Source organism: Centropristis striata, chromosome 16 (assembly GCF_030273125.1).
Source record: "Centropristis striata isolate RG_2023a ecotype Rhode Island chromosome 16, C.striata_1.0, whole genome shotgun sequence".
NCBI lineage: Eukaryota > Metazoa > Chordata > Actinopteri > Perciformes > Serranidae > Centropristis > Centropristis striata.
In genome coordinates, this window is record NC_081532.1 from 13,414,216 (window position 1) to 13,439,197 (window position 24,982).

A 24,982-nucleotide genomic window follows, 5' to 3' on the forward strand; every position below is an offset into this window, starting at 1 on the left:
CTGATCTGTTCTGTGACTTTGGTGAGTCTCAACTAACCTTTAAAAAGGTAAGGCAAGTTAATACACTGACTATGGACAAGAAGCTCATACAACCCCACTTTAAAAAATCCAAATCATCTGTTCAAAATGTGTGTGTGTGTGTGTGTGTGTGTGTGTGTGTGTGTGTGTTTAAAAGACTTACAGGAAGTCTTGGTGGTCGTGCCTTCTCTAAATAAGGCTGCAGAACAACAGCAAAGTCGTTTTTGAAGAAACGATCGCTATGCAGAAGCTTCTTTAGCCTCCGCTATGAACAAGGGAAGTTAAAATCAGGTTAAAGACAGAAATCAGTGTTCTGTATGTTGTGGGTTGAAAGTTGAATAAATCTGAGAGAAGACATGACATTTGCACACATAATTGGCACACACTGGCTCACCTGGAATTCAATGTTAACCTCAACCAGCTCCTGCAGCTCAGTGGAGTTTTCTTCAGGCAGAACGAGGCACGAGCAGAAACTCCTGTGAGCAGATTATCACACTGCTGGATTATCAGGTTATCAAATTAAAAGATTATCAGATCAATTATGATTCATAATCCTCAGAGATTTGGACGCTGATATAAAGCAAGTGACATATGAAACTCCTGCTTAGTAACTGTACTACATCAGTATATCAGTGGGATTTAGTTTAGAGATTTGGGGATTTTAGAAAATGAGAAGATTATGATATTCTTTTAATGTTACTATGTAATCTCTATTAATGGGTTAATATGATTTCCTGATAGTTACAAAAAACAAAACAAAAAAACAAATATGATTAGTTATAGACAATAAAAAAATATTATTGGAACATTTAGAGATTTGGGGATTTGAGAAAATAGTAAGATAATATTAATATTTTCATGTTATGATGTAATTCCTATTTTTGGATTTTTTTAAACAAATCAAGTGGAATAAAAACGTTTTGTTTTTTAAATAATAATAATAATAATAATAAATATTATTTAAATATGAGAACTGCTTCTCAAAGTACTAAACAATAAAAAATAAAAATGATACACACAAAAAAGAGAAATAATACAATAAAAAAAGTTTTTATCAAATTTACCTCAAATTTGTACTTTATTTACAGGACTTTAGTAAATGTATTTATTTGACTAGTTGCCAATGACCACAGTATCTTTAAATATTATATTATATATTTGGTGCTAATAATTATATTCTTGAGTTTTAGATTAGGAGGCAATAAAATGGAAGGGTAACTTTTGCAGCTGACAGCCCAGGGTTGGTCTCTGAACTTCTCTGAGCGGCTTCATGGGGAGAATCTGCACCACGTTCACGATCGCCCTGGGGATCTGAAACCAGAGAATCACATTCATCAACTAAAATCACTTCTTTTAACTGAGGAGTTTTATTTTAACTGTCTCTACATGCCCTGTCTCTCTCTCTCACACTTCATTGTTTCAGTTTCATAGTGGGGGAAAGGACAAACTGTTCCCAAGAAGGCAAAAGGGGAGGGGAGCTCCTAATATGAAGAAACTGGTCATTCAACATTTGCACAGATATAAATGCACACAGAAGGACACAGTGAATAAAAGGCTCCAGAACACATTCACAGCTTAGGCAACACAGTTCACATTCAGTGTTAAACCTTTACGAGTGGCTGAATGAATAGTTTCTTAGTTTTGTAAGTTTTAACCCTTCCTTTTTCTATTTTTAGCACCATGATGATGACAGAAATCTCTCTATGTGGTATTTCAGGTCTTTATTAGATAAGTAGGGAAATAACAATAAGATGATGAAGAAATCTGTCTTTGATGAACATATTAGCAAACTAACCACTATTAAAGTAAAATGTATCTGTGCAATGCTCTGTCTATATTGTATATACTGTTCCTATTTTTTTATATACTATATTGATAATACTTTTTCATATTTCTTCTTGTGTAAATTGCTATTTGTTATATATATATTTTTGCTATCCACTTGCAGCTGTAATCACAAAAGGGTGGGAAATTCCCGTTACATTTCCAGAAACTTTCCATGAGAAGTTAGGCTTGGGAATTTTTTTAAATATTGAAAAATGGGAGTTATGGGAATTTGTGTGTGATTAATGGGAATTAACTGGAAATTGGGGGTAATTTAAACAAACTGTATCATATCCAAACATAAATATTAACATTTTTGTTTTGTCATAAGCAGACATCCATGCAAAATAATACAACTAAAACAAAACTTTATCAAGTTTTAATTATTTGATTGAACAATCAATTATTTCATTGAACAACAAAAATATGAATGTTGAGTTAAATATTATAATATTAATTAATAATATTTTAATTATTAATATAAATAACCCTCATTTTACACGTTTCAAATTATTAAATCTCACCTCCTTCATCATCAAGTCCAGAGCTTCTGTCATGTGGTGAATGAAGTTGTCGTGGGAGAAAAGAGTCTGTGGAGAGTTCAGGAGAGTCAGATTTATAGTCTGATATTGTTTTTATATTTGCATATATCATTCAGTGTTTCATTTATGTTGCTTTCCATTTATAATATATTCCTTATACATTCCACTGTTACCGAACAGCTAGACAAGTTTATGTCCCCCATGATAATTGCATAACTATCTTTCCTGATGAGGAGAAAACACTTAATTCACCTCTGACCACCCATCAGTGATGCAGGGTTTGCACTTGTCACCTGGAGAACACACGACATTTAGATCTGCATTGAGATCTCTTACTTTGTCTTTACAGTAATCGCAGATGTCGTTCATGCCAATCAGCATTGTCACCACCTTCCAGTCCTCAGCGAAGTTCAGACCCTGAAACAAGAAGATTTGTGATGAATGTCACACAAAAAAGAAAATTCTGATTATTCATCAGCTAATAAGCAAAGTGAAGAAGGGAGCGGAAACTCACTGGATAAGACTTGAATGTGTCGATCATGTGTCTTATCTGATCCGACACGTTTCTGTAGATGCACACATGCACGAACGCGCACACACACGCGCACACACACACACACACACACACAAACTCGCACACACACACGCGCACACACGCACGCATACACTCATGCGCACGCACACACACACAAACACTCACACACACACACACACACACACACACACACTGTTGAGTCACCAGTTACATCGACATCAATAAAACATTATCAAATAATTTACAGCCGTAATTATATTGATCTTTGAACTGTAAAGAAATTGTTAAGAGAGCACTCAATGTGTCTTTAGTAAAGTTTCTTACTGTTGCATGGTGAAAATTATGTTTTATTTATTTCAATATACTTTATTTCATAGGGATACGTCTGCTTTCTGTCCCCAGAGTCAGAACCAAACATTTACATTAAATGTCCTCTTTTTTTTTTTTTTTAAGATAAAGATTTTTGGGGGGAATTTTTTCATGCTTTTTATTGAAAGTGACAGATAGAAAGGGGGAGACAGAGGGGAGGACATGCGGCAAAGGGAGCTCAGGCCGGATTTGAACCCGGCTCCGCTGCAGAAAGGACTCAGCCTTAATGGTAAGCGCTCTACCTGTGTGAGCCACCGGGCCGCCCCTAAATGTCCTCTTTTAATGTGTTTCTCTGCCCTTTGTCATGATGCTGTTGATGTCTTTTGTGAATCACTTTGAATTGCCATGCCTTAGTCAACTAAGATTCCCACAGGTGATTAATCATTTTTTATACTTATTTTAATACTAAATTACTTATTTCCAGGAAACTAATGAGCACATCTCTGGGAAACACAAGATTTAAAATGAAGCTTTTGCATGATTCTTTGTGGAGAAACTCCTAGTACGAGGAGTAGTCGACAAAGAATTTCTTTAGTCGAGGACAGCCCTATATTTTATTTATTAATCTGTGTATGCTTTCTTCATATACTAAGAAAACTGTATTCTTTTTCTTTAATTGCTCTTGTATGGTTTTTACTTGTATTCATATTTTAGTTTTATATACCTCTTATTATCTACTTATTTAATCTCTTTATCTATCTGTCTTTATTTATATCGTTGTGCTGCTATTGTACAGTTTAAAGTTACAATCCATTATTTTCTTCACAAATATTTTCCCGAATGTTTGAACCTGCACACAGCTCACAGTTGAGTTTCAAAGCAGAGGGACAGAGGGAAGAAGAAGAAACCAACACCACACTGAGTCAACAGATGATCTAAATAAAAAATCCAGATATGATGTAAAATATGTGTGAGTCTTACAGCGTGTTGTGGCCGGTGACGGCGAAGTTGAAGCCGGTCTCATTGACGGTTGTTGGTGCACCATTAAAGGTCCACACAGGTGATGGACCAAGCAGTTTGGGATTAAAGAGTTTAAAAATATCTGGACAAAAAGACAATCAAACATTTAGGAAAAGATCCTTCTGATGATTTTGTCAACCAATATCTCTGATATTTACCAAACGAAAATACTTTATATAAATCAGGGCTGCTTAATATGAAGAAATATACATATAAATTGTTAAATATCATGATAAGAACACTACATTAGATAAATAAAACTATTTTTAAGTCTTTTACATATTAAAGTGTTCTCAGTTCTGCCTTTCTGCTGTTTCAGTATATTGCTAAAATACAACACATTGTTTGATGATTAAAAAAAAAAAGAATATTAATGGAAAAACACAAAAACACCAATAAAAAATATATATTTACGCATATCTTTCTCAATGTGTTTATAGTAAACATTAACATCACAATAATGATTTTTTTTTTAAGAAAAAAGATCATTTGCAGCCTTAAAAAAGTAAAAGGACAACACAAACAAGCCAAATGAAGGTTGTTTAGTCCCACAAACATTATTTTGGGTCAGAAACTTAAAGAAAATAAAGTTTTCATTCTATATTTTGATTTGGAGTAATGTTATAGCATTCATTTGTGACTTAAATTAACTTAAATTTGTTTGGGGTTTGTTTTTGTTTTTACAATATTTCCATCCCTGGTGTTTATTTTGTTTTATATAATTTACTTTATTTTATTGTTTTAAAACATTTTCTTGGATGTACATTTTTAGACTTGCAAGATTGTATTTTATTTTATATCTATTTATATATTCCTTTTTTGATTCTGGTTTGTTACAGTTTTGCTCTGTGAAGAACGCCGGGCTGCATGTTTGTATGAAAATTCAATATTTTATATAAATAATGTTGAGTTGAGTTGAGTTTGAACACATCCATGTTATGTTCTTTTGGTTCTAAACTGAAATTGGTTTATTCCTGTTTACTATCTTACTTGCCAGGGTGATGACATTTTGATAAGTTCCATATCCTCCAATGCTGTAAAGAGGAAAACAGAAAGAGACACAGTTTGTAATGAATCAGACTGATATATAAATCATGATAACAACATTCATAATAGCAAGATAAGATAACATTAAATTAGGTAGATTAATGTTGCAAAACAATAAGCAGCTTTTACAGCCATCTACAGGTCATCTAGTATAAATCATCTAATGATAACATCTGATAGTTTCTGATTGGCTGCATAAGTTGAAGTAAAACATAAGAATAAATGCTGATTTACCTCCAAGACACTTGACGAAATTCAAAAGGTATCGATATAATGGTTGAGCCGTTCGCACCGATTGCCGTCTGCAATAAAAGCACACACATCCAATGGACCTCATGCAAGAACATTTTCATAATCTTCTAATTCTAATCATTTCTGATGGTTAGTGGTTTCTATCAATACATTGTAATGGTTTTCATTTCAAAACAAACCCATACAGATCCCATCAAAGTTATAGAAGATAAATAAATTGGAAAATATTCATATTTCAACATTATTCTACAGGAAAAAAAACACTTGACTCACAGTTAAAGAGTCTCCCAGTGCAGCGATGACTTTGACATCTGCAGCTTTGACAAATTTAACTAGAATAGAAGAAAAACAAGGAAACAGTCAGAATAAAGACAAGTGGAAAAAGTATAATATTACAGGCACATTCACAATTAGTTATTCAAGTAGAATATCTGTTAAAAAAAACAGATAATTATTTTACACCTCTCTATGTCTGGTGTGTTCGCTCCTTAAGTGCTTATAAGCATGTACACGCACGACTTTATTTTTCCCTTAATGTATATTCAAAACTATATATTATACATTTTTTATTGCGTCTTATATGTTTGAATAATATATTATATTTCACATGTTTTTTTTTTTACTATTTACTGTTTTTCTTATTTATTTATTTTATTATGTTTTATTTCATTATATTGTAAGTATATATTTATGTTGACTTTTCTTTTTTATTCTTTAAACTGATATTTTATTGCTTCTTATATTTTTTTATTAGGTTTTATTATATAAATTATGATATGTCCTGTTATATTTCATGGGGTTTTTAATGGAGCCTCCTAGTAGAAATATTTAATGATTGTATTTGTTTCAACAGAATGACAATAAAGATCTTGAGTCTTGACATTTTTTTTATTTAATTCAATTTTTTGTTTTTATTTCATTTTTTTTAAATATCTTATTTATCTTGAATATGTGCCTTTTTTAATAATTCATTTTTTTTTCTTGTTTTATTTTATATAATTAATTTTTAGTCTTTAGTCTATTTATTTATTGAACTTTAGCTTTATTTAAAAAAGGTATATAAATGTCTTTATGTGCATTTATTTACTAATTTACTTTATGTTTATCGTTGTGTATTTGTTTCATTTTTTCTTCTTTTTATCATTATTGTTAATATTATTACGAGTAATATGTTACATGTGTTAATAACATCATTTTACAGATTTATTATTATCAGGGTTTATAATTAACCTTTTTTCTATATATAAATTTGGTTGTTTATATATGTGTATTGTCCCTTTTGCTTTCTTTTAAATCTGTTTTCTCATGCACGGATGGAAATGTTTAAGTATCTTACATATTACACATAACACATTAAATTTAGCATCTTTCAATAAAACAAATCTTAAAACAAAATGCTGGCATGCATAAACCCCTTCAGTGCAGGTATATTTCTCTCATATTTAAAGGTATAAGGGATGTTGGTTAACTGACCTGAGGTGGGGACAGAGGGAGACGGACTCATATCAGGGCAGTGGAACGGAGGATGAAGACGACGCCGGAGAAAATCTGTTCCTAAAACATCCTGCAGGAAAAACAAACACACACATTCTCACTGGTAATGAGTTCAGAGACTTATTCTTTAACTGGAGGGTATTTTATCTGAATGGAGCGTAAATGACGCAAGTGAAAAGCAGAATAATTTTCTCATAGACATCTATGCAACTGGACTTTGCCCCCTGTTGGCCATTAGAAAGAATGCAGGTTTAAGCCATTTTCACATTTGCTTCACTTTTCAGGCTTGCAGGTTGCTGCTCGGAATGCACACATTAAAAAAACCCATCTGGTCCTTTATCTAGGAATTATGCTGTTTCCTGAAATAAAGCTCTTCCTTAAATCCTAAAAAGTCGCAGGAGGATTTATGGGATGAGGTGCATGTATGAAAGCATGCACGATCTTCATGAAACCTAGAGGAGGGGTGCAGCATAGGTCAAGAAAGAACCTGTTAAATTTTGCAGTGTGGATCCAAACTATGGAGCAGAAATCCATCTCTTCATTCATCCATTTTCATCCATTTATCCAGGGCTGGGTCACAGGCTAAGCAAAGTATTGACTGAACTTATGGCTCCTCCTTGGGGACGCCGAGGCGTTCCCAGGCCAGAGGAGACATATAATCCCTCCAGTGTGTTCTGGGTTGACCCCGGGGCCTCTTACCAATTGGAAGTGCATGTAACACCTATAATATGTCGTGTCCCAGAGGCACCTTTACCAGATGCCCGAACCACCTCAGCTGGCTCCTTTCTATGCAAAGGAGCAGTGGCTCTTCTGCAAGCTCCCTCCAGTTATCTGAGCTCCGCAGATTATCTCTAAGGCTGAGCCCAGCCACCCTATGGACCATTCGCAGAATATTTTCCAGTCAATTTTTCAGTGTTTAAGAATTTATTTAAATTATTTAGAGTAACTGCACAGGATTATAACAGCATTGAATAGCTTAAAACACACACACACACACACACACACACACACACACACATATATATATATATATATACAGTACTGTGCAAAAGTTTTAGGCAGGTGTGAAATTTTTTTGTAAAATATGAAGGCCTTTTAGCAATTTACAAAGTAAGCGAACAGAAGAAAAATTTAAATCAAATCAGTATTTGGTGTGACCCTTTGCCTTCAAACCAGCATCAATTCTTCAAGGCATTTTTTCACACCTGTCTAAGACTTTTGCACAGTACTGTATGTGAAAATATATTAGACTGGTGCTAAAAATCAAAACACAGACCAGAAAGAAACACAGCAGACAGTGTTGGATGTTTTAGATGGAAATGATACCTGGTTGAAATTTTCATCTTCTTCCCTTAAAGTGTAGCCTGCAAGAGAGAATAAATTTTAGTTTTTTTAGATTCTGCAGGCTGACTGGCTGATATCAACATCAAAGAGTTGAAAAGAGGTGGTTTTATAAGTTGATTACATGCGGAGCTGTAATCAGAACTACTCTCATCCTTTTCATTCTGACATATTTCAACACTTACCGTCTATATGACATGCAGCAAATGAACAAACCGTAAACAGCAAACAGGCTGTCCACATCATGTTGTCTTTGTCCTGTTAGAAAAATTGCATGAGGAAACCTTGAAAATTGATTATCTGTCACCAACAGAAAAAAAACTCACCATTTTTCTGCGCAGTTCGTTGATGGGGAAATGAAGAGCTGGAGACGTCCAAGTTCTCAGTTTAACAAAAGTTTATTACAATACGTCAAAAAAATGTGCACTTTACAGAGATCTCCGGGTTCAAAAACTCATGTCCCTGAATACAAACAGACGTGTTTCAGTTCGTGAAGTCCCGCCTTCTTGATCGCTGATTCACCAGTCCCAATTAACACAACGGCACGTCATGCCAGCTTCTTCTCCAGAACATTCAACAAAAAACCTCCTGCCTTGTTTTGTCTTCCAAAGATAGTATGTCTACAGAGCCAAAGGTTTTTCGCTGTCTCACATAGATTCTAAATGTCTAAAAAATATGAAACAGACAATGAAATATATGTAGTCAAAGTTTCTAAACCAAAATTAACACACAAACATAATCATTGTATCAAAATCATATTGCCTGATTTAATATAAATGCACAGAGATATTTATTACACTCTAGGTTTGACCTTTGATAGTGACCTGTGTCACTCACAGAGACAGAGAACAGAAACAGACAACAGAGGAGCAGAAATCAAGCATCAAATAATTTACCAATATAGAAAATAATCAATTCTTTTTAACAGTCCCCAAAAAATAAAACAAACAAAAATGTATAATTTGTCCTGCTGGTCCAGGTGCTAAATAACCTTTGTAACAAACAATGATTAACCGTATCTTTAACCTTTGTAGTCATCAGTACAGCCAGAACCTCCCAAGCAGTCATATACTGCAGATAATCGATTTGTAACTGCATGCAAAGTGCAAATTAAACATCCATGTTATCTTTAATTCTTCAACAACTCATGTCAACATGATATTCAAAGTCAAGCATTTATGAATATAAAATATAAATTGAATTGAATTAAAAAATATATATAATTAAAAATAATTATATAATAAATAAGTATATATACATATATATATATATATATATATATATATATATATATATATATATATATATATATATATATATATATGCCTAAGTCAAAGGAGCTATCAGGTAATGTACAAGAGATGTGGACATTAATTTAAAAAACACTCCATCAAAACAATCTATATTTCATCGAATTCAAATGATGTTTTTGAATTCATTCAAAAACATCATTTTATTTGGTCTGCAGTTTACAGATATAGACTGATATATGTTTTTATGTGAGAAAGTAAATACTTTATTGTATTTTTGGAAAAAAGATTCGAAATCAGCCCAAAGAGTGGAAGATATTTATCCGCACACAACCTAAAGTAGCATCTTCCCCTAAAACTCAGCTGGATGTTTTTATTGTGGAAAACTTTTGTGTGAATTCACAAATAGAAAAACTTTTAAAAAAACTTGGATGATTTAGAAAATTTAGATTTGTGCAGAATATACGAAATTTACCACACAGGACCATGAGATTGATCATAAAATTCAATGAATTATCATTGTTTTCAAAATAAACTATTGGGGTCATAACTGCGGGGTCATGACGTCACTTCTGGGGTCACGCGGGGTTGACCTCAGGTGTGCGCGTTGTTGTTTTTTTTCACCATCATTATTATTTTTTTTTTGCTGAAGGTAAACAAATGGACTCAGCGGCGGTCTGTGGTAAAAACATGAAAAATGTGAACGAACCACGCAGATTAAAGCGAGTAAAATGCCAGGACAGAAGAGAAGATATAATGTACGGTTCCCTCCCGTGAGTAGAAACTCTATTTTAGTGCATTAAAGCTGTTTAAATGGAAAGCTCAAAAGAAAAACAAGCTAACGATTAGCTGCTTCATGTAGCATCATGGAACACCTGTTGCGTTTAGGGGCTGTCGGACGTCTCTCTTGTCATCGTAAACACTCCGATTGAAAACCTTATTTTCCGGGGTATACTCGCGATATTTACAGTATGGACGCTTAGTTAACAATTTAATGTAAATCCAAAGCTGTACATTGCAACTGTAAGATGCTTAAGCCCTTGATAAATAAGTTTTCAGTTCTGGTCTAGTTCAGACGAATGGCAAATTTAAACTGTTAAAAAAACAAAAACTGCGCAAAATGAAGAAAAATAGAGAGATTAAAGACATGATGAATGAAAAGACAGATACCGCAGAATAAGCAGATTCATGTGTAAATAATGACACTTTTGATAGTAAATAGCTGTTGTCTGTGACATAAATTACTGCATATTGGTCTGTGCACTTGTGCTTTCACTCCTGCTATTTTTGTTGTTGTTTTTTAACTTGGATATATATGTATTTTATCTTGCGTCAGAAAATATTGAAAAATGTCAGATTCTCTCTGTCCAAGCAGACGTATTTAAGTGTAATGTTTTTTCAGATATTCTGTTTTAGATAAACAAATTTTTTTTTTTCATTTTTTCATTAAAAATTACTTTACCAGTTCATTGATTATCAAGGATGATGGTGATTATTTTTTCTAACAATCAACTAATCAATTTGTTGACTAATCATAGGTGTCACATGCTACCAAATTAATATATAAATGTGACAAATTAATCATTTAATAGAACAGCAGCCTTTAAAACGTCAACTCATTTCTAGGTTCTGTTCTTATCATTTAGAAGTGTGAGCTCTCTCCGTGTTACTTTCATAACTTAGATAAAGGAAGCAGAGGTTTCGAGGAGCACCTGTATGCAGCGGTTTAACTTCATGTATGTAAGTTCTCTGGATGTCTTTGAAAGAAGTAAAAATCTTTGTTTTTGCTTCAGAGCCGCATCAAAAAGATCATGCAGAAAGACGCGGAGGTGGGGAGGATGGCAATGGCGGTCCCTGTGATCATCTGTATCCTTTTTAAACCTACAGACTTGCAGAATTTACTGTGTGCGTTTATTATAGTGCAGGTCTGATCAGTGCTGATACGTATAGTAGTTGCTTATGGAATGCCAAAAAAAATCATACATATACTATATCATCTCTCCCAAAGTGCAGAAGGTTAGGTTGCCTGTTTTTTTAGTCAAGTCACTTCTTTTGGTTGCTTACCTCACTTACTAGATTTTGGCAACACTGTCTGGTATTTTATTCTTATTGGGATAAAAACATATCAGATATCCTACATTTGCTTACCTAAAAATTATTATTATTATTATTATTATTATTATGATCAGTGTGAAAAAGCCTTCAAATGCAGAGACCATCACTGAACCCAAAACAACAAAGTTTTGCAGTTTAATAAACTGCCGCTTTTAAATGAGCCATTAATTAACAAAATAAAGTTCTGCAGCAGTGAATAATTGAATAAAAATGTACAAAAAAAGCCCATCCCTGCAGGTGTTACAATCTGTTTTCTGCTTTGATCCTGGAGGAAACTGTCAAATATAAATGGACAGTGACAATGTTTTTCATTAATGTTTGTGTCGTAGAAATTTGTTGACATCTGTAAAGTCCTGAACTGCTGATGATCAGCTCAAGCGCTGGAAATGTTCCTGAAGTCTCTGCTGACCAAAATCTGTCTGATAACTCAGTCAGAGCTCAGCACCGTTGTGTCTGTTGCTCACATGTGAGTGTAAACCTGTTGTTCCACCTTCACAAAGGTCAATATTTTAAGTACATTTTGCTAATACGTACTGTATGCACTTTGACTAAAGTAGGATTTTTCACACAGGACTTTAACTTGTAATGGAGTATTTTTACATTGCTGTATCGGTACTTTTACATAAGCAGTATGTTGGAATAATCAGAAAAATAAAATTCGCTTGAATGCCCCCTCAATTCTCACTGTGAGAATTTTTAATACCTGTAAAGACGTGCATGCATACATTTACACATTTGACCTCCATGCAAAGTTTCAGCCTCCTAGAGCAAAGGCTGTGGCCGCCAATGGGTGGGTAAATTGTTTTATGGCTGGCTTGACCGACAGAGCGTGCCATAGAGCTGCTGAAGAGTGGACATTTAATGTGTTATGTTCTGTTTCTCTGTAGGAAGCAGTGTATAGAGTCGGAGAAGCTTTTCCACTTCCTCAGGGACTTGGCGGATCGGGCCACGTCTACGGCAGGCCAGAAGGACAACAGAGGCATGTTGAGTATGTGGCCGTTGTACAGGTAGGGACGGAAACATATCCTATAATTTGTTTTGGTTTTCAACTTCTCAAACAATCACACACTATTTGGGGGGTGAAAGGTGAAACCTGATGTCCTGTTCTGTCATTGCACAAGCACAAAGATAGGGAGGTAGAAGCTCTCAAAGTCAATGCAATTTCTACATCAAATAAAATAAGTTAAAAGTAAAGAGATATAAGTTATAAAAAAATAAAAAATAAATGAATATGAATGGTTGACTGTGCAATCTCTTCATATTTGCTTGTTTGCTCCTGGTGTATGTAATATGAACGGCTCGTTAAATAAACCAAGTGACAATTTACATTGATTGCTGTGGGTATTCATTTTTTTTCCTAATTGCATTTATAGTAACAATTTAGATGTGATAATTAAGACACAACGTGGCTGGAAATTTTTTGGTTTAAAGGTACCTTGAAAGAATTTGAAAAGTGCTTGAATTTTTCATTTTTCTCGTAGTACGAAGGCTGATTCTATGTTTTACATGATGTTGTTTCCAGGACCAAACGGCGTGAAATTTCTGTTAAAAAATCGTCTGAAGTGGTAGAAAAGGCACCAAGACGGAGCCTCGACTCACTGGACAACGACTCCTGCTCCAGTGTATGTATTCTACGACTCACATTCACACAAAACAAAACAAAAGTTATGTTTAATATAATCTAAAATATGTATATATAATATATTATTATATAATAAATTATGTAGATACAACAGAAACACAGATAATGAGGATATCCTGTGGTTTGTCTTTGTTTTTCTAGAACCAGGTTGTATATTAAAAAGGTTAGATGCTCTTTGCTCAATGGCACTTTGGCAGGAAATGGTACAACATGTGTTGGTGATTGAACTCTCAACCAACAAGGATAAAAGTCTACAAGTTACATCAGCACCCCCATGAGGCCATGATGTACATTACACTCCAGAAAACAAAGACAACTCTTCTTAATTCTCTTCATTCTCACCTGAACTGGGGTTGAAAACAAACATCGGTGGAATGTAACTAAGTGTGTATTTCCATTTTATGTAACTTTATACTTTACTCTACTACTACTCTACTACTCTACTACATTTTGAGGGAACCATTGTAGTTAATACTCCACTACATTTAGCTGCCAGTTTTTGTTACTTTTCAGGTGAAGATTTAACATAAAAACAGACTTTTTTCCAATTGAACCTCATAACAGTATAAAAAGTAGGTGAAATTAGCCCTACCTTGAGAAAATTAACCACTACTCCACATTTACTACCTGCAAATTAAAGTGATGAACATGAATGTGTCAGTCAGTACGTTTACATGACACTTGAAAAAAAATAAATTATTGCCTTAATCTGACTATAACTGAACAAATGAAGTGCATGTAAACGTGTTAGTCTGACTGATATTGGAGTTCTCCAACTCCGATTAAGACATCCAGATAATGCGATTGGAATAGGATTTTCGCCAGCATATATGACAAGACAACTCATGTGCGCATGCTCTACATGCTCTGCATGCTCTACATGCTCTACATGCTCTACATCAGGCATGTCCAAACTATTCCACAAAGGGCCGTGTGGCTGCAGGTTTTTGTTTCAACCAAGCAAAAGCACACAGTTTGACCAATCAACTGTCTGAAGACTGAGATCAGTTGATTAACTGAGTCCAGTCTGGTGTGCTGCTGCTTGGTTGGAACGAAAACCTGCAGCCACACGGCCCTTTGTGGAATAGTTTGGACATGCCTGCTCTACATGCTCCACACGATTTTAAAGCATAGCTTAAACTGCATGTAAACACACTGACTAATTATAATACAATAATGTCAGACATTATCCTTAGATGGGTCATTTTACATCATGAGCACTTACTTAAAGGTGTACTTGACTTTAAGATTGTTTTGATTCTTACATTTGTAGTTTTACTCAACCTGCAGAATGCAGGACTTTTACTTGTAACAGAGTACTTTTGTGCATGTGAGTTAAAGTACTTCTTCCACCACAAAATGTAACACTTGTCCTGTGTTGTAGAAATCAGAATTCTTTAGTCATTTAAATGTTACATCAAAGATGCACTGCAGAACCAAATTAGATTGCATCGAGCCACGACAGAAACAGGTAGTAGTAGGTAGGTATGTTGTGGTATGGGTAGACAACAAGAAGTTATTACATTAGATTTAAAGAAGCATATTCATCTTAGGTAGCCAACATGTTTGAAAACATTAGTTCCAGGTAGTTTATGATTATGACTCACAATGTCTGAAGTGACCTGTGTCTTCTCTTTCTTTCAGGAGTCGGAGCTCTACATCTGCCTTTGATCGAACAACCAGAGGAAAGTTCTGTGAACTTACAGCGACATGTCATTGTCACTTTTGTTTTTGTTTGTTTAAGCTTTGCCAGTCCAGGTCAACATTAATGTGGGAATATTAACTATGAAAAAAAGGTTTTGATTCTGTTTGGGGGAAAACATTTAAGTTACATAATATTTTAGACCTTTGGCTGCTAATATTGTTTTTGTTTGTTTCATTTTGGAAAAAATGTTCTGAAAGTCTTTCCCTTTTCTTGTTTGTAGAAGATATGTGTGAACTTAAATTTGCACTAAAGTATAATGAGCTTAAATTGTTTAATTTAAATTCCTTCAGACTTTTAATTTTTTTTTGTTAAGGCATTTTGCTTTAAACCTTTATTAGTTGAACAGACAATATGATGTTATGCTCTGGTCAATTTATGATACAATTTCACTGGTGAGATAATACTTCTATGGTTTTCCATAACATTTTATGCACCAGCCCTTAAAACTAAAATAAGTGCTTATTTTGTGGAATAGTGGCCTCTGTGGTTTCTGTTTTTTAAAGCACTTGTAAATTAATGTTTTAAAGACATCTGCATGTAAAATCAAATTGTAAATAAACAAGTTCATTTCAACTTTTGTGATTTAATAAGTTAAGAACTGTGCTCACATGAATAAAATCAAGAGTGTGCAGGCATAGTTTTTAACCAAAGAAACTAATCTTTTTACATTCTGAAATGCCATTTTTTAGACATTCAGTCAGAAATATCAGTATTCACACCAGCATTGATTTGTTTCATGGCAGTAGTTAATTTAGTTTACATCTCAAAAAATAAATATGCAGTACCACTTTCATTTCAAGTTCTGTGATTTAATGTGAAGTTAAAAGATGTGCTCACATAAATAAAAACAAATCAAGAGCATACATGGATTGGTTTATTCCAAGAACCTAATCTTTTTTACATCGTGAGGGATTGAAATTAATAAATAGATGCATTTTTTTCTTGAAAACTTTACTCAAAATGTACATTTTTGAAGCCAAATACAGCAAAACATCTCCCTTGAGTTGCTACACTAGCTAGCTGCATTAGGAATTGAAACTGTTTTCATGTTCCAACACTGAAACATTTGCGCTAACGTTTTTCTGCTGAAGGTCCGAGACAGACGCAGGGCTCATAAAGAGCATGAAGTCTCAATGAATCGACTTAAAGTAATTAGCTCTAGGTGACAGACTTCACAAGTAAAGTTCAGATCCAGTCGTCATTCCTCCGTCTGGCAGTTTGAAATGAAACATGCATCTTCACTACAGTTACACTTGAAAAGATTAAAAGTAAAAAATAAAAAAAAAATCAAAGCAACATTTTTTTTTTCAAATAGAAGAAAACCAAACATTTATTTTAACTCTTACAGTAATTACATATTTATAGAAGTGAGAGCCAATTTGCATTAGCGGTTCAATGGTTTCTTCTTTGTTTTAATCAATCCATTATCCATCCAGAGTCCCAAAGGCACAGTCCATTTACGCTCCTTTGAACAACTGACCAGAATACTGACAGGGAGAAATCTAGATTTAAATATGTTGAAAAATTAAAAACATCTACACAGACGGGACAGAATGGCCTGACCTCCTTGTCTCTTTCGTTAACTCGTGCTATGAGTTTACATCTTGTGCCAGAGAGGTCGAACAAGAAGGACAAGAAGTTTAAAAATGTCGAAACGGAGACAAACCAGTGAACTACAGTAAACCATCTTCAGAAGAGTCGCGCTCCGTAGCCAAAAGTCTGTTTAATAGCTTCGAAGTAGTATCTCTTCCAGCCCTCTTTCGTCCGCTCCTCCTCGTTGTCGGGGACGCCTCGACACTCCACCTTCAGCTCTGTCTCGCTGCTCCGGTCCAAGAAAGTCATCGAGATCGTCGCGTAATGCTCTGAAGAGTGCACAAAAGGTTATACCATGAACTTTAGTAAATAAACAAAGTACAGAAAAAAATAAATAAGCCCCAGCAGCTGACAATTCTACATTGTGTTAGTTGTGAATAACAGATTCATATGACTGACTTTTCTTATCCAGTAACCGGCAAAGTTGTTTTATTAACAGAGAATTAAGAGTTGCTTAATAACATATCTTCTAGGTGTTTAGCCGTATACGTTTCATAGTATATTTACAAAATTTACAAATTATTACCAATGCACAATTGCTTATCCATGATACTATGATAGATCTATGATAGACTTTTTGTACACACTTCCATTACAAAAAAAAAGTTCCAGTTTTAATTATAATGAGTGATTGTTAAAACAAAAATATCTCTTATGTTTTCATTCCTTTATGGGTCATTGAACTGATAATAAAAAATATAAAGATACTGATAAATTATATACTCATATTTAAAATGCCTAAACATCATTAAGAAATAGCAGCTCAAACTACCAGAGTTTAAGATGATTAATTTAGTCAATCAAGTATTGCAGCAAATGTAGTTAATATTTTTTTAGAAAAGTTATGAAGTTCAGTGTCTTGGAATTGATGAACTCACATTTGTAGTCAAAATTATTTTTATGACAGCCAGCCACATGTGTGAAAATGTCTCTTTAAATATAATATATATATATAAAAATCAACGTACCACTGGGCCAGTTGTTATACCGCCACTTCATAACTATTTTCTCATCAGGTACCTGGTGGAGAGAGGATTCAATATGAAGATCTATCCATTTCATTTTAAGGTAAAATGGTAAAATGCAATGCACAAAAACCTACATATTTAATATTATGCTATGGTTCAAAGGTTAGTCTTACCAGCTCTGTGAATTCGCCAAAAACATTCCCGTCTAGCAGGCGGAACTTTCCGCCCCTCTCTCCATCCACCATCGCTGGAGCATGTGTGAACGCCTGCACCATCTACAGATTGACAAAAGTCAAACACTTTATTCAGATGAAGTGAAATCAAGCCTTTGTTAAGTGTTTGTAACCTGAAAATGTCTATTTGTTGGCAGCTACATCGTCTGTGAGAATAAAGTGAACAGTCAGATTTGGAGATGGGTGAAGCTCACCTCCTGGTGGAGGAAGACCCTGTAGAGATCAGCTGGGGAGGTGAGGAACTTCTCCTTCATGCTGAATTTACAGGTAGGGATCTTGACGCCAGTGTTGATTGGAGCAGCTGTGCTGCCTGAGGAGGAAATCTGTTCCACACAACAAGAACAAAAGTCTGGTGAGAACTTCTTTCCTGCCGTGAGGAAAACAGTGTGATGGCTCATAACTTAAGATTTCAAAACAGTAAATGATTTATGGTTTTGTCTGAAAATGTAAAATGTAGCTGATGGCTGGAGATATTCTGTAAGTGACGAACCTGAGTTTTATTCAGCTTGGCTTTGGACTGCGATGTGGACTGCAGCTTGGCCACACCATTGGCTGTCGGCAGGATCATTCCCTGTGTGAACTCTGCAATTAAAGTAACAACAAATTAGCTTAAAAACGCTTCTTTACTCTGAATTTTGAAGTATTTTAATAGCAGCCAAATACAAAGAAATTCAAAATAATTGAATTCTAAAACTAACAGAGCGAAAGGTTTTACGATTTTAATTGTGTCAATTTCTAAGAGGAACAGCAGTTCTGTTTGAAATGAACATTTTCATTTTTTTTTTCTAAACTTCAGATAAAACTGGATCGTAGTCACCAGCCGACTGCTGGAAATCTTGGCATAAAATGTGAAACAGATCCCTGTTTTGATGCTCAAGAATGTTATCTAGGCATGCATTCCAGCCTTACAAGATCTAAATCTAAAGTGTTTTTTCTGTCTCCTTCAGTTTAAAACAAATATACATATGTTTTTGTTATTTTGACGACTGTAATGCACTTTATGTTGGCATCAGACAGAAGTCCCTTCAAAGATTCAAAATGTGGCCCCCAGAGTTTTAACAGGCACTTAATAGGAATCTGTTCTCCTTGCCCAACCAACTTACACTGGCTGCCCATTATGTTCAGTGTTGATTTTATAAGTTTTTACTGATCACTTTTAAAGCATTAAATAATGTTGTTCCAAATCAAATCAATTAAATATTGTCCCTCTGTGTGCTTAGCCATTCCCTTATTAGATTGCTGGATGCAGCTGTGCAGACCTTTGCTGTCGAACCCCAAACTGTTCAACTCTCTGCCTATTGAGATTGAACTACAAAAATAGAATAAGACTAGAAGGAACATTGCACTCATTGTCGTGGGCATCTGACTGCTAAACAAAAAAAAGAATATTGCTGTTAGAGAACATCTTTAACTTCTTTTCTTAAAACTTTCTTTTTTATTTATTTTTTATAAGAAGACATGGATGAATATTTAATACATTGCTGGGTTTTATCTTCCCTCCTTGGCCATTTTATTTTACTTTAAATTTGTTTTTTTTAACCTGCTGTTTATTCTGAAAACAACTTTTGTAACCTAATTAAGAAAAGTGCAGTATAAAAAGTTTATTATTATAAATATTATTATTATAGTTTTCTATAGTTTCTTTATCTGTCATATTTCCCACATAATCCTTTTAACTCATAAATATACTTAACGTTTTTTGTCTTTGTAAGCTCTTGTCATTATTGTTTCAAATAGGATTTATTAGTGTTCCTTTGAGAATGAGACTGTATTAACTCACCTGTTTTTAAGAACCCAACGTAGCTTCCAAGGGCCTCGCGGACTTTGTCAGCTCCTTTTGTTTTCATCAGGTTGGTCAGTGGTGTTTCAGGTTCATCTTTATTCAACGATACAGAAATCTGGACAAAGATCACAGGACGGGCATCATCACACTTCCTTCACCTCTCAAGCAGTCAGAAACATTACACACAAGTTCTTTTAGTTAAACTTACATCAAGATCCTCCATGTCGTTCTCGTCAGAAAGGTTTGGAACTTCAAGTGTTCCTTTATATTTGACTCCTGCTTTTGACTCGCCTGAGAAAACATAATACAGCAGAGATTCAGAGCCTTTTTACCCCTCTTTTTGATCCGCTGTTACTGTCCTCTACTAGCTGTCTTATTATACTTTAAGAAGCTTTTAACCGTTTTAAAAGTGGTCATGATGTTACAGGAAATGAGCACTGCAGTATGCAGGTAAGTTTCCTGTGTATTCAAAGAGCAGCAAGCAGTCACCACCACCATCGTTAGCTGACACTTGACTAATTTTGTGAATACAAATTTAACCAAATCCCAACAAAAAATAATCCCAACAGTGTTCTACTCACCAGTCCAGGTAGCTTTCAGGCTCCATTCATAAAAGAAAATAAGTTTCCCTTTGCGGTTGTTAATCGAGGCCTCTCCTTCCAGCTTGCTGACTTCTGTCACCTCACAACTGCCCTCATCATTCTGCACGCTCAGCCCGAGGATCAACGCTTTCAATTTGTCTGACGACCAGTTTGTTGCATCTCGTTCAGTCCTGTAAAGTGAACATATTCACAAATGGGTAAACAACACAAATCTGCATCTATTTTTCTTTAATATTTCCATCATGTTATGTTTAGCCGAGGTCATTATCTTTTCTGTTCTTCATAGCCATACTGTTAAGTGTTTAGGTGGCTATAGCTTAGATGCTAGATTGATTGGAAGGTTGGGGTTTGATTCCTGGTCATGGTAGTCTACATGTCGAAGTATCCTTGAGCAAGACATTGAACCCCGATGCTGTGTCATCAGTGAATGATTTAATGTGAGTGTGGTTAGTTACCGACGTAGCCTCAGCCACCAGTATATAAATGTGTGTGCTTTCAGCGGTCATTCTGACTAGGAAAGTGCTATACAAGTGCAATCCATTTACTTTTCTGAAGATGCATAACTCCTTACAGATATCAGTATACAATTGACAAATGCATCTTCAAGATGGATTCAAAATGTGGGGCTCTACAACTGACACACTCTGGTAGGGTTTATCCCCTCACCAGCTGTGGACATTTATCACTAAAAACAGCAGTGTCAACAAGCATATTTCGGGTTTGAAGTGGGGTCGTATTACTTATCCATAGTCAGTGTATTATCCACAGTAGATGGTGGTCGACATTACCAGTTTTACTGTAATTTCCCAGCTTGGGATAAATAAAGTATATCTATCTATCTATCTATCTATCTATCTATCTATCTATCTATCTATCTATCTAAGCAGGCAGGAATACAGATACAGAAGCTAAACAGTGTATTGCAGTGGACAGAGGCAACAACTAAATGTATTTTAACCACCTAAAAAGTGGTGTGTACGCTATATTTAGAATAGTTTCACTGCTTCATATTGCCTTCAAACTAAAGAGGGGTATCAGAGTGTGCTTTAAATTTGTCAGGTGAAAAACAACATTTCTGAAATGAATGTTACCATGGAGGAGACGTAGGAACAGATCACACTTCTGTGTGTATCCATCATGGCCACTTCTATACAACTACTTTGTTCACAGCAAGATAGAAGAGCACCATCATTTGGATCCATTTAGGGTTATTTTATCGATTAGCTACAAACTAAAGGATAAAATCTACAGTCACTTTGTAAATAGGGCTACCCAACAGTAGCTTTCTAAACAAATGATTACACTACACTGCACGTAATTACACCGGAACACGTGTGTTGTAACAGACACATGATCTTAACAATCCACCAACGGCTAACAACCTCCATACATGTACAGTTGCTAGCTACAAGCGAAGCTAACCTGAAAACGATAAGGTTAGCTCGGTTAAATCCATCAAAATGTGTCTCTTTACTTTGAATATACTCCCATGTTTACACTCAGACCTGCCTGTTATGATCGAATAACGCGTATCTATGTCAATATAAGACCGAAAACCCAGCATAATAGCTGTAACTTGACATAAATAAGAGCTGAATGTGTGATGTTAGCATTAGCAGCTAGCATTCAGTGTCCTTTCATTAAATCTCACCAGTGCCAGTTGTTGACATTAGTCGCGTCGGCTCTCTCCTCTACGATCCAACGAGGGTCTCCTTCTCCCCATTTGGCCATTTTAGACAAGTTTTTAATGTGTAACGTTGAGTTGCAGAGAAGTGGTGGGTTTGCCGGTGACTGTCCCGGTGCACGTTGTTTCTAGAAGCCTCTGGCAGCTACTGGCTCAGCCGCGGTGCTCATGGGTTTATCCGCCGTGCACGGAAAATGCTGGAAACAGAACTTTGTGGAACCATGTAAAAAAGTTCCCCTGCCGGAAGTTATTTACTGAAGAATAGTTCCGGCTTTCGGACGTGCTTTTTAAATAATATTCAACAATCCTAATGTTCGTAAGCATCAAGAAGTATGTTATTAATTTGCTATTATTTTACTCAAATGTCATAAAATAAAATCCCTCGAATAAGTTTCCATTTATATTAGAGAATATATCTAAGAATATATCTTCACACCAGTGGTGGAATGTAACATTTACTCAAGTACTGTACTTTAGTACAGTTTTGAGGTACTTGTACTTTACTTTAGTATAACTTTATACTTCTACTCCACTGCATTTTGAGGCAAATATTGTACTTCTTACTCCACTACAATTAACAGACAGCTTAAGCTACTTTTCAAATCAAGATTTAATAGTTAATTAATAGTTAAGTTAGTTAATAACAGAAAACAGAAACAACAATAACAATGAAAAACCCAATGTGTGGGTTCATTAATGTTTTTTTCCCCATTATGGATAGTTCCTTCATGAAACTAAATAATCTTCACGTTCTTTCTTTTCTAACTTTGTCTATCTTGTACTTCGTTCCCTGATGATGTATGTTTTGATTACACAATGACAATAGACATGAGGAGTGTTTTGTGACTTCAATCAGTAAATTACCCTCTTTTGTTCTCTAAAATATGTTTTATTCATTATCTCAGCAAATCTTTAACCACAAAGTATTAAGATATTTTACTAAGGTAAAAGTAGCAGCAGTAGTACAGTGTTGAAAGTCCTACATTTGAAATCTTACTTCATTAGCTGATAAAGTATGAAGTACCAAAATAAAATGTACTCAGTACTGAAACAATTAATGGATAAATCAGTCAGTAGACAGAAATAAAGCCGCAACCATTCAGATAATTGTTTTTTATATTACAAAAAAAATCGACAAAAATTTGGTGTGTTTTTTATAATAATAATATTATCATTCCGGTTGATCGACAATTAAAATTATTGCCAGAGGTTCCCCTAATGACATGACTATTAACATGGCTCACAGTACACACATTCCACACGATTTCCATATTAAACAGACAGCAGGCAAATGAAGGGACAGTGGCATTTCATTTTCTCCCGTTTCAAACAGCCTATTTCTCTTCTACTGCCAGTACGCCACTGGGGTATCACCATCTCTCTGTATTTTATTGACAGTTTTCACAAGTGGGAAGTTAGTCAGGCAACATGTCTATAATGCTGCATTAGCTCCCCCCACCACTGCAGACATTTTTGACTTTTCATAGAAAAAAACAGGTCAGGTGAAACACTGAGTGTGTTTTAGTTCTACCATGCAATTTAGTATGCCAGAAAAAGAGGGTTGCAGGAATGAGAATTAAAACCTGGATATAATTATTATTTTAGTACTTCAAGTTCCGTTCTGATCTAGAATTTTTCTTTAATTGATACTTTGTGAGATGGCAGAAATAAGGTTTGTGGTTAACCCAAGCTTAAGAGATTTTCATATTTTCTACAACATAAAATACACCAGTTCACACCCCACTAGTGACTTATGAAGCTTTTATGTGTCTTAAAAGAGGCAGCTGCTAACAAGAAGCGAAATCAAAGTTGTGGACATTACTGTCATTGTCTGCTAAGTTGTGGTGATGTTGTAGTCACGAGACTGTGATGTAGTTTGTTTATAGCCTTTATGACAAAAGTCTGTTACTCCTGCTGATTGCATCTACACTTCGAAAGCATAAAAGTGGTGTTTATTTGAGAAGATTATCTTGCTGAATAAAATATAAGTATCATAAACTTTTGATTGCCACAGAGCTTATTTTCTCTAATAATCAAAAAGTAGACGCCCATATGCTTTTGTTGAGGGAACCTGGGCAATGCTCACTTTCAGTCTGGCCTACGGACGTATTGCAACACCATTTACGTAGTATGTCACATACTAAATCCCAAAAATACCATGATGTCCTACTGCATCTAGTCGCGTTTTGCAGTATGCATGCAAGCATGTTTTTTTTTTGCTTTTCTGACCTACAATCTTCTGCAGAGCATACATGAACAAGAGGGTCAAAGTCCAAGGCAATGTGTTATGATGTATCCCAATTGTATGCATACTAAAAAGTAAAAAGAAAAAACAGCCATTTGGACAGCAGGAAATTTTTTGTGACCTAGTTTGTCATAACAGTGAGTCAGCAGGCACAGTGCCAGGACCCTGAAACCAGTTTAACTAAACAGGTTACAGTACTTTTCAAAGTCACTGATCACACCTGTGCTTTTAGGTCTAAAGGACAGGTTTCCTGTGTAAAATGGTGGTGGGATCCAGGGTGGGTAGCATGAACCACAGTTTGTGGTGACCCACACCAATTTCTACCGTTATGTTTCTGAATACATCATTAACTGTAAGGCAGATTAAACTAATTACCAAGAGCCAAAACAAAATCATCCATGGTAGTGGTAATAAGCATCAGCAGCACTGATAATTACTGATAATTACACCAATCTGACTCACAGGGTGTCGTAGTTTCGGGAATAGAGAGACAGAGAGAAAAAAACAGGACTGAAAGGCCTCTGACGGGATCTGCTAAATATGTCAGTGACTAGTTTCTGCCACTTAATTCAACTTGAAATATATAAACTTTGAAACCCAACTGTAAAAGGGAATACATGTAATTTTAAGACCCTATAATCTGCAGTTAAAAACCTCATCTGCATTAGCATGAAATGGCATCTGATTGCATTTACTTGGTGTTGATATCGTTTTCTCATTTTCTGCCATTTGCAATGAGTATATATAAATTTGATTACTTAGGAGGAGTCCATAAATCAC

General features: G+C 35.0%; 3 protein-coding genes across 7 annotated transcripts in view; 1 reads left to right on the top strand and 2 right to left on the bottom strand.

The window, feature by feature from the left end:
• Positions 1 to 24,982, bottom strand: part of si:dkey-177p2.18 (phospholipase B1, membrane-associated) — an 88,352-nt gene that overhangs the window by 2,099 nt on the left and 61,271 nt on the right. For all 3 annotated transcript variants that reach the window (XR_009395854.1, XM_059353104.1, XM_059353103.1), the window contains 13 exons: positions 8,568 to 8,640; positions 8,368 to 8,405; positions 7,021 to 7,111; positions 5,821 to 5,879; positions 5,530 to 5,597; positions 5,239 to 5,282; positions 4,210 to 4,330; positions 2,899 to 2,950; positions 2,721 to 2,801; positions 2,367 to 2,432; positions 1,238 to 1,329; positions 413 to 494; positions 182 to 283 (listed from right to left, as the gene is read on the bottom strand). Coding sequence is in view for 2 of the 3 variants with exons in the window: in XM_059353104.1 (XP_059209087.1) it covers positions 182 to 283; positions 413 to 494; positions 1,238 to 1,329; positions 2,367 to 2,432; positions 2,721 to 2,801; positions 2,899 to 2,950; positions 4,210 to 4,330; positions 5,239 to 5,282; positions 5,530 to 5,597; positions 5,821 to 5,879; positions 7,021 to 7,111; positions 8,368 to 8,405; positions 8,568 to 8,640 (969 nt within the window). In the remaining variant the exon portion in view is untranslated. The remainder of the gene's footprint in view (positions 1 to 181; positions 284 to 412; positions 495 to 1,237; positions 1,330 to 2,366; positions 2,433 to 2,720; positions 2,802 to 2,898; positions 2,951 to 4,209; positions 4,331 to 5,238; positions 5,283 to 5,529; positions 5,598 to 5,820; positions 5,880 to 7,020; positions 7,112 to 8,367; positions 8,406 to 8,567; positions 8,641 to 24,982) is intronic.
• On the top strand, positions 10,234 to 15,667 carry LOC131988098 (dr1-associated corepressor). Of its 3 annotated transcripts, XR_009395855.1 has the most exons (7): positions 10,234 to 10,405; positions 11,426 to 11,498; positions 12,120 to 12,213; positions 12,635 to 12,754; positions 13,270 to 13,369; positions 13,531 to 13,773; positions 15,034 to 15,667. XR_009395855.1 is itself a non-coding variant. In XM_059353117.1 (6 exons), exons 1-6 carry the CDS (start codon positions 10,364 to 10,366, stop codon positions 15,058 to 15,060), a joined length of 441 nt encoding a protein of 146 aa, XP_059209100.1. In that variant the 5' UTR covers positions 10,234 to 10,363; the 3' UTR covers positions 15,061 to 15,667. The 3 variants fall into 3 exon arrangements, 2 of the variants coding, with proteins under 2 accessions (XP_059209100.1, XP_059209099.1); XM_059353117.1 differs by lacking the exon at positions 13,531 to 13,773 and having other exon boundaries at positions 10,234 to 10,390; XM_059353116.1 differs by lacking the exon at positions 13,531 to 13,773 and having other exon boundaries at positions 10,238 to 10,405.
• On the bottom strand, positions 15,883 to 22,119 carry ahsa1b (AHA1, activator of heat shock protein ATPase homolog 1b). The gene is made up of 9 exons (XM_059353106.1): positions 21,925 to 22,119; positions 20,253 to 20,443; positions 19,880 to 19,962; positions 19,669 to 19,786; positions 18,379 to 18,470; positions 18,083 to 18,211; positions 17,829 to 17,930; positions 17,656 to 17,707; positions 15,883 to 16,956 (listed from the first exon to the last, which is right to left on the bottom strand). Exons 1-9 carry the CDS (start codon positions 22,002 to 22,004, stop codon positions 16,784 to 16,786), a joined length of 1,020 nt encoding a protein of 339 aa, XP_059209089.1. The 5' UTR covers positions 22,005 to 22,119; the 3' UTR covers positions 15,883 to 16,783.

Excerpts from the sequence above, each read along its gene's own strand:
- LOC131988098 (XM_059353116.1), top strand. The coding sequence starts at position 10,364 with ATGCCAGGACAGAAGAGAAGATATAATGTACGGTTCCCTCCC. Across the intron at positions 11,499-12,119 it reads GGCGGTCCCTGTGATCATCT|CTCAAGCGCTGGAAATGTTC; the intron begins GTATCCTTTTTA and ends GCTGATGATCAG. Across the intron at positions 13,370-15,033 it reads ACAACGACTCCTGCTCCAGT|GAGTCGGAGCTCTACATCTG; the intron begins GTATGTATTCTA and ends TCTTTCTTTCAG.
- ahsa1b (XM_059353106.1), bottom strand. The coding sequence starts at position 22,004 with ATGGCCAAATGGGGAGAAGGAGACCCTCGTTGGATCGTAGAGGAGAGA. Across the intron at positions 19,963-20,252 it reads CCTGAAAGCTACCTGGACTG|GCGAGTCAAAAGCAGGAGTC; the intron begins GTGAGTAGAACA and ends ATGTTTTCTCAG. Across the intron at positions 18,471-19,668 it reads CGTTGGGTTCTTAAAAACAG|AGTTCACACAGGGAATGATC; the intron begins GTGAGTTAATAC and ends CTTTAATTGCAG.